Source organism: Nematolebias whitei, chromosome 8 (assembly GCF_014905685.2).
Source record: "Nematolebias whitei isolate Nwh7 chromosome 8, NemWhi1, whole genome shotgun sequence".
NCBI lineage: Eukaryota > Metazoa > Chordata > Actinopteri > Cyprinodontiformes > Rivulidae > Nematolebias > Nematolebias whitei.
In genome coordinates this window covers 1685067-1694519 of record NC_056505.1, presented here as the reverse complement: position 1 = coordinate 1694519, position 9453 = coordinate 1685067, and the positions used below count along the sequence as shown (strand labels likewise).

General features: G+C 41.3%; 1 protein-coding gene across 1 annotated transcript in view; it reads left to right on the top strand.

The window, feature by feature from the left end:
* Window positions 1–604: 604 nt before the first annotated feature.
* The window catches only part of LOC119413755 (RING-type E3 ubiquitin-protein ligase PPIL2), a gene marked incomplete at its 5' end in the record, with an annotated part of 10341 nt that continues 1492 nt past the window's right edge, over window positions 605–9453 (top strand). Inside the window, 4 exon segments of the mRNA XM_037680813.1 lie at window positions 605–722; window positions 983–1039; window positions 4746–4818; window positions 8879–8941. Coding sequence (XP_037536741.1) covers window positions 605–722; window positions 983–1039; window positions 4746–4818; window positions 8879–8941 — 311 coding nt within the window.

Sequence of the window (9453 nt, the reverse complement as noted above, 5' to 3'; positions counted from 1 at the left end):
CAATTATTATTTTATACATGAATGTTTCTGTTCAATTATTATTTTATTGATGAATGTTTCTGTTCAATTATTATTTTAACTGAACTGAACTGAAAATTGAAGTTCCACTCTGTTTCTCTGATCGTCTGAGCTGCTGTTTGAGTGAGAGTTGTTCTGATAGCAGACGATCCTTTCATCAAGAATGTGACTCTGAGTTTAACAGCTTCTAACGTGTCAGACCTCCTGTGTTCCACTTCAGACTAAGAACAAAGTGTTTGACTTGTCTGCTTCAGTAAAAGCAGAAAGTTGGAGGTGAGCAGGTCCAGAGGTTCTCACTCATAACGGCTATAAACAAGGTCTCGTGTAGCTTTAACGTTTTCCCAGAAGCTGTCGCTCGGTTTGAACGAGTCGGACTGGAAACCCTCCTCATCCATCATTAACGCTAAGAATGGCTCTGGTTTGTCGTGCTGCGACGTCACGGCCGGGTGTGATTAAATATTGAAGGCTCACTGAAATAACCGTCCTGGGTTGACTCTGACACGACGAGGAGCCATGTCTTTAATAAACATGAATGAAACGTTTGGAGAGACGTCCCTGTTGACTCGTTTGTCTTCTCTGCTCTCAGGTGGTGAATCTTTCTGGGGACAACCTTTCAAAGACGAGTTTCGACCCAACCTGTCCCACACGGGCCGAGGAATTCTCAGCATGGCCAACTCCGGTCCGAACACCAACAAATCTCAGTTGTAAGGAACTTCCTTCAGCGCATCGTCTCAAACTGCCGTCGGCAGACAATTAGCCGTTGAATCGTTGACTCCAATTGAACAAAACACGAAGCTAAAAGTAGCAAAACTGATATTAAAATGAAAACTTGGAGCTAAAATGAGCTCAACAGTAGCTAAAATCAAGAGCACCTGCTGCATCATTAACTCGTTCATCAGCCTTCACTGCTGATCCATTTCAGCTGCTGACTTTTGCTGTAATGGTTTTATTGTTTTTGTCTCAGCTTCATCACGTTTCGCTCCTGCACCTACCTGGACAGAAAACACAGCGTGTTTGGAAGGTAAGCGTCAACTTCCTGTGTTTTATTACGCCTCTATTTAAAGGACGTGTTGATGATTTACCAGTCCTGACACACATCAAGGTTTGGTTGAAGTTTACATCGTTGCCCTCCTTCCTCGCTTCTCTTTGCTCATTCTGCACATTAGGGTGCACTAGTTAACCAACACCTTTTCCACTGCTCCTTTCGGCTCGGATCGGTTCCAAGGCTTTTCCACTAGTTATTATTCGTGGACCCTTTATAAAGTCCCTTTTTCTCTGGGGTTCCAACTGAGCCCAGCTGGCACCAAAACATGACGTCAGAACACTGTCGGTCTCTGATTGGTCAGGGGGCGGAGTCACTGGCTGTCTGAGAAACTTTCACAACAACCTGATCCACCATTTGCAATAACTTGAACTCGGAGCAGCGGCTGGACTTCCACCGTGGTCCAACGTTGAAGTGCAGGTGTTTTTTATGTTTGGTGACCGACGACAAAATTCAGAGCGAGCTGGATGGAGCTCCGCCGGTCCCCCCAGTCCTCTCCAACGGAGCCTCGCAGCCCCCTCGGGCCGGGGCCGGGGCCGGGCGTCATCTCCCTGGCTCCGAGCTACACCGGGGCTCCTGTGGGTCGGCAGCTCAGACGTTCCTCTGCATTTGCCAGCGGAGCTAGGAGCGCCATCAAAAATTAATAAACGGTGCCGGCTTTATCATGAAATCCTGTTTTCACTTTAATGACTTTATTAAATAATCTGTTAAAGTTAACTCAGCTGAAGAATCATAAAAAGACAGTTATTGGATCTGTCAGGAATATTTCCCTCCAACATGTTTAAAGAAGAGATTCAGCCTTTAGTTCAACTTTATTCTAACGCACGCATGAACAAACCACTAAACAAGAATTAAACTTTAAATCAAAGCTAAAATAAAATAAATATATGTGAACAAGAAACAAAACCACATTTCTAAATTAAACAATAAAAATAGACACAATGAGTGTAAATACATCAAATGATGAAGAAAAACCTATCAAATGTTAAATATAGATGTTTTTGTAGAATCTCCTTCATCAGAGATTTAATGAACAAAAGTTTATTAAAAATTCATTAACAGGATTTATTTATATATATAATGTTTAATTTGATCATTTTAATAATCTGTATTCTTTTTAATTTACCAGAAACTTCAAAGTAAATCCTCGCCCTGTACTGAAACCTGTTTCAAGATTAAGTCATGATTATGAGCTAAATCCAGATTTGATCCAATCTGTGGCTGTGTGACCGTAATAATCTGACAGGAATGATGTTTAATCTGGACACATTCTGAAACTTCCAGGTTAACCCTTTATTGTCCGCTAACTTTATGACCTTTCATGACCCTTAGGGAAAAATCAACCACCTTATTAAACTTCATAAAATACAGTTTATTTTATTTTAGTCACAAAATTAAACAACTAGTCAGTCTTTAAAAGAGAGAGCTGACTCAGACTGAAAACATCACATTTAAATGATTTATTTTAACTCTTCAGGTCATTTTTATTATTATTCCATCCATCCATCATCCGTCCATCCATCCATCCACAGTGTTTGGTAAATAATAAAAGTGAAGCATCATAACAAAAGTCAGGTTATTTTTAATACAGTAGTCCCTCGTTTATCGCAGGTGTTTGGGACCACGCCCACCTGTGACAAGTGAAAAACCATGAAGTAGAGATACAGTTGAAGTTCAGTAAAGTTTGTCATGACGTGTCAGGCTGCAATCACACTCATCACCTGTTCGTCCCAATCTCCCTCCTTAAATAAACAAGTTAAATGTAAATACTGTAACATTTTAAATACACAATCCATGCTGCATGGATTGTGTATTTAAAATGTTACAGTATTTACATTTAACTTGTAGAGAAGAGAAGTGCAGCAGAACATCACAGGATGTCACGCAGCTTCAGCTCTGCAGCACGGAGCACAAACTTCTTGATCAGCGACGCTGAAACGACTGAACAAAGAAGTTCTAAAATAATTAAAAATAACTTTAAACACTTTTATATTTTGTGATTACGATGATTTTTACCATGTGACATACTTTGAATTTTAAGTTGGAAGACAAAAGTTGATCAGTGCATCTGGACAGTAAAGGGTTAACCTTCACAAAGCTGCAGCAGGAGAAATGTGGGCGTGGCAGAGAAGGAGATCAGCTGATCAGCTGCAGGAGGGAGCTTCTCCTGCACTTGTGGGCTGCACACATGCTGCAGAATCATTTAAAATAATTTACTTTAAATAAACAACTCATGGCTCATCCATCAATCAGAAAACTGTGTCATGTCCACTCTTATTTTGAAAATCAGCGATAAGAGAAGTAGCGAGGGACGACTGCACATCTTTATGGTCAACATTTGAAATGATCCATGATGGTTTAGTGCAGGGAAGGTAGCAGCCACTCTTCACACATTGAATGCTGTCGCTCCAGAGCAGGACGTAAACAGACTGTAGGTGTGCTGCCATTATTTTGATGGAGAATCATCTGAAACACACACAGCTTGTTACTAAACGTACTTCATCAACATTTACCAGCACGTACTTTACACTCAGCTCCCACTACAGCAGATTAGCATTAGCTGACGGTCACACGTCGTCTCGCTCGCATGGCTTCCCACACTCTCCTGCACTTCTCGTTAGTGGTAGTTATTATGAACTAGTGCGTGTGTGTGACGCTTGAAATCAAGCGTGTGGAATAAATACACAAACTGCTTGCTGTACTCACACGAGATGTTTGTTCAAAGTGCTGGTGAGATATGCACGTCTACAAAAAATGTTGTTCAACGTCATCAACAAGCTGACTCATGTATCCAGACTGTACGTGTGCAGATAAACACACTTCTTAGAAAGTGGGAACTTCACTTTATAGAATAAAAACATTTCTGCCCTTTACCTTTCTCTTTTTTATATGAATTATTTTCTTCACATTAGTATTTTATGCACTTGATCAACTGTGAGATGTACAGTGGTGCTTAAAGTTTGTGAACTCTTTTATTTCTCTTCAGTCTGACCTAAAACATCAGATTTTCACACAAGTCCTAAACGTAGATAAACCAGTTGAATGAGACAAAAACATTCAACTCGGTCATTTGTTTATTGAGGAAAATAATCCAACATTAAATATCTGAGTGGTAAAAGTATGTGAACCTTTCAGTACCTGGTGTGACCCCCCCCCAGTGAATCAATAACTACAACTAAAATCAGTCCTGCTCACCTTTAGACCACTCCTCCGTACAGAACAACAGAACAGCTTCACCTCTGGATGTTGGTGGTTTCCTCACATTAACTGCAGCTTCAGGTCCTTCCACAACATCTGGATTGGATGAAGGTCAGAACTTTGACTTGTAGGTAACCTGCCACAGCTAACTAACCTAAACAAAAACAAAATATCAGACAGGAACTCCCAGATAAATGGAGAATGTGTCTAATGTGGTAGTCCCTGAGAGTCATCCCCAGCACACACCTTGAGCTCTGACAGATCTCTCCTACCTGCATGACATCAACGAGTTTGCAAGATTGACCAACACAGCTTCACCTGGCCTCCTCCTGTCGGGCACCACGCAGGCGCTGGAGGCGGCGGGTGATGAGGAGCGATAGTTTGTAATGGATGGAGCCGTTGTTGCTGCTCCCAGAGGAGCGCAGGACTCCAGACGTTTGCAGAAGTCATGGTTGGCGCTAACGCAGGCGTTGTTTGTGTCCTGTAGGGTCGTTGGTGGCTTTGAGGTGCTCACAGCCATGGAGAGTGTGGACTGTGATCCCAAGACGGATAAACCAAAGGTGAGCTGGATTTAGTTACAAACACTCGACAGGATCACCATGTTCAGACTCGAGCCCGGGTCAAACACAGGTCAGGCTTAGAACCAGGAAGTGGAACAAGAACCAGTGGAAACCAGCTGGTCATGTCAGCTAGGAGCAAAAACTGATGCTTCTGCTAAAAATACACAGCAGCTGAACAGGTGCTAAAGCTAAAAGCAGCTAAGCTGTAGCTAAATATGGGTGATAATTTTTCAACTACTTTCCAAACTTCACTAAAGCTGCTCCGCTGAATAAGAAAGTAATCAATCAGAGGGGATTAGCTCCTTGGTTCAATTTTGAGTTACGTACTTTAAAACAGGCATCTAGAAAGAAAATGGCACTCGACTAATGTTGAGGAATCTTACTTATCCTGGAGAGACAGCCAGCTAACGTACAAAAAGCTCTCTGTAAAGCTAGAATTTTATATTATTCATCTTTAATTGATGAGAATAAAAATAATCCCAGGTTCCTTTTCAGTACCATAACTAGTCTAATGAAAAATCCCATCTCTGTTGATTCATGTGTCCCTACAACTATAAGCAGTGACGACTTCATGACATTCTTTATAATGAAAATTGTTTCAGTTAGGGACAAAATTCAAACCAACATTCCTACTATCACCTCTGGTTCTGTGTCAGATGAGACAACTTTAAATTTCACTAGAGCCTGATTTATGTTTGGACAGTTTTTGTCCTGTTCAGCTCTGAATTGTCAAAAATAATAACCTCATCCAAACCATCCACATGCCTGTTAGATCCCATCCCAACCAGACTGTTTAAAGAGGTATTCCCCCTAATTAATGTCCACATTTTGGATCTACTTAATTTGTCTCTAATAAACAGTTACATACCACAGCGCTTTAAGGTTGCTGTAATTAAACCTTTACTTAAGAAACATAACCTTGATTCAGAAATCCTACCCAATTATAGACCTATATCTAATCTAACTTTCATCTCAAAAATTCTAGAGAAAATAGTTGCAGGTCAGTTGTGTGACCATCTACAAAGAAATAATCTGAAGAGTTTCAGTCAGGGTTTAGAGCTCATCATAGCACAGAAACAGCACTAGTAAAAGTCACTAATGATATTCTCATGGCCTCAGACAATGGACTTGTGTCTAGACTAGGGCATTAACAGAGTACTCGAGTAATCTACACATCGATTGCTAGGACCACTATCGAGGTTAAAAATGTAACATTGAGTATCCGTAGTGACGTCATATTATGTGACCACCGTATGACCGTAGGGGGCGGTGTTGCACTGTTGCAGGTCACAGAGTATGGTGTAACACCGGGTCCAATCCACCGAACCAGAACCAGTTTCGGTTTAAGTTTCGTTTTTGACGTGCTGCATGTTTCTTCACGTTTGCAGATTAATAATAATAACTATTAGTTTAGTTTTTCCTGTGACTTATTTGCAGTTTGATAAATGGTAGGAGCATAATATACGCTCCCAATGTTTTGTTGGTCTTTTTTTTTGGTAAATAATTACCTTTTTTTGCGGTTTTATTTATTTTTGTATCTTGAGATCTATGACGTCATCAAATACTCGAGTTCTACTTGGGTTTTATTATGTTAATGTCGAGTTTAAAAATTATATACTCGTTCAACCCCTAATCTATACTGGTCCTGTTAGACCTCAGTGCTGCATTTGATACAGTTGATCACAATATTTAATTACAGAGGCTTGACCACTTGCTCTCGCCGAGATCGGACGCTTCTCCCCACCCCCTCCCTCTTCGCTTTGCTTTGTGCCTCTGTCTGTCTGTGAAACTGCTTCTGAGCCTCTCTACAAATCTTCTGAACCATAATTATGGACTTGTTTTGATCAGTTGGTCCCTCAACTCAATTTACAACATTTCTTCGAAGAGAAGACAGACTTTAGGCGAGCCGATTTGTCCTGCTGGCACGCAGCTGGATATCTCATCGACTTGAAGACTTGATGATGTGTCTATCTCTGCTGCCATCTGTGGATTTTAAGGACACATATTTAATTGGATTTACGATAACTGGTTCCTGCTTTTTGGATTCGGCTGGTGCTGGTTTTATCTACAATCAAGGAAGTCGTCGGCAGCAAATTTGGACCCAATCACGCTTGGTTCGTGCCTCGAGTACCCAGACTCAAATGCTTTGGGCAGAATGGATCAGATCTCGGAGATTATTTTCAGTCACGTTCCATCGGTGTGGCCATGTTATTTTGGACATTTCGGAACCGAGTGGACCAACACAGACTCAAGGTAGATGTCATTAAGTTCTGCCTGTCCCCAAAACAACTGTGTTTATCTAAATTTGGCTCCCTTGGCTGGTCTTGAAGGACATCTTATCCGAATTCACCTGGAGAAAATGTGATCTGATGCTCACCACCCCCTCCCTGAAGAATTTCCATTGGATAACCAGCTGAAACCAGCTGAATAAACTTGTCATCATTTCAGGACTCTTGGATTCTTATAGACGTTATTCTTGGTCATTCCTCGACATCCCTCAAGAATGTTTATGGATCTCACCGGAGGACATTGACTGATTATTACATCCTTATCAGAACTCTTACAGTGACCTCGAGAGCATCTATGAACATGCTCACTACTCTCATCTCCTCCGTCTGCAGAACGTCTATGTCACCATGTGCTTGTTTGTGCGAGGTGTTTTTTAATATCAGTTTTTTCTTCTCAGCCAAGAAGAAAGTCTGATAGGAATTTTTTTGCCTCCAATTCCTCCATGTGTCCAGTTTCACCAATTTTTGTCTGTCTTAACAGATCTCACTTGTAAATGAGTCTTTGAGGCTCAATGTGACTTATGTCTAAATAAAGGTTAAATGAATATGATTATGGAGAGTGGTGGCGCAGAGGTTAGAAGTTGGACTTGTGATCGGAAAGTCGCAGGTTCACCTCCCGGTCCCGTCTACATTAAAAAAATGTGGGTGAAAAAGGCGAAACACCCACACCTGCCTCCACCCTCATTGACCCCACTCTGGGCCCCTGAGCAAGATGCTTAACCCCCCACCATCTGCTCCCTAAACAGGTCTCTCTTGAAAATGAGTTCTCGTGGCTCAATGAGACTACCTGGATAAATAAAGAGTAAATAAAATAAAATAAAAAAAAAGATGTTGGAATTACAGGAACAGCTCTAAATTGGTTTAAATCTTATTTATCTAATAGATTCCAGTTTGTAAATGTAAATAATGAATCTTGTTCATACACCAAAGTTAATCAAGGAGTTCCTCAGGGCTCAGTGCTTGGACAAATATCTTATGCTTCCATTAGGTAAAGTTATTAAACAGCATGAGATAAATGTTCATTGTTATGCTGATGACACACAGTTATATTTGTCCATTAAACCCAATGAATCCAATCAGCTACTTAGACTACAAGCATGTCTTAAAGACATAAAAACCTGGATGACCCTTAATTTTCTCCTGTTGAACAGACAAGACTGAGGTTTTGGTTTTTGGACCTGAGCACCTTAGAAATGAATGTTTCAGTCTTTCTCCCTCCTTAGATGCATTAATCTGTCCTCCAGCTCTAATGTTAAACATCTTGGTGTTATTTTTGATCAGGACATGTCTTTTATCCCCCACATTAAAAACGTTACTAGAACCTCCTTCTTCCACCTGCGTAATATCACTAACATTAGAAACATGTGATCTAAAGATGATGCAGAACTTTAATTTTACTTTTATTTCTACAGCACCAAATCCCAACAAAGTTGTCTCAGGACACTGAACAGGAACATTCACAGACATTGAAAAGCCCATTAGTAAAGTTCTCTGAGGTCTAACAGGACCAGTATAGACACAAGTCCGTTTAGCTTGAAGCTACAAGTAGCAGAAAAAGTCAGAGAATCAGATTTCAAACAACAAACGGAAACAAAATCTGAGGAATGTAACTTTAAATCAAGTTAAAGATTTAAAAGAAGCTCGTTGGATTTATTGAAACAGCCGAAGAAGTTAAAGTTTAAAATCTGTCGACTGTCAACAGGAAAGCATAACGAGTCTGGTTCTGTTGGTCCAGGGTTGATGTTGGTTTCAAACGTGTTCTTGTGTTCCAGTCGGACATCCAGCTCGTGAGCACCACGGTGTTCGTGGACCCGTACGAAGAGGCCGACGCTCAGGTTGGACCTTCATCTTCTTTCAGCTCTTCTCTTGTCCTCTGCTCTCAGCTCCTTTGTTCTAGTCCGGCAGACAGACGGTTCTGGTCTGGGCCCGGTTCTTCTGAATAGCTTCTATCTGAGAACGTTGTAGCCCTGGATTATGGTTCCTCAAATGGTGGTCTGTGGTCCACATTTGGACCTTAATGAAGTCAGGACCCAGATCAGGTGGTGACTTTCAACAGAACGTCTTCTTTGGACCTTTTTATTGAGTGGTTGAGTGGTTCAGAGCAGCTGCCGGCCCGGTTCTGACAACAGTCTGGTTCACACGAATAACTCGGGACTTTGAACATGATTGACAGGCGACGGGTTAGTTTTCAGTCTGAGCAAGTTTTTATTTATTTTATCGTTTCTGTTCTTTCAGCTGAAAACTTTGTGTGTTCGTCTCGGCTGAACGTCGTCACGACGTCTCCGAAGACACGCTTCACAGTGTCTACAGAACCGGGTCAGTCCAGGGCCTGCGGAGCCGGGTGTCT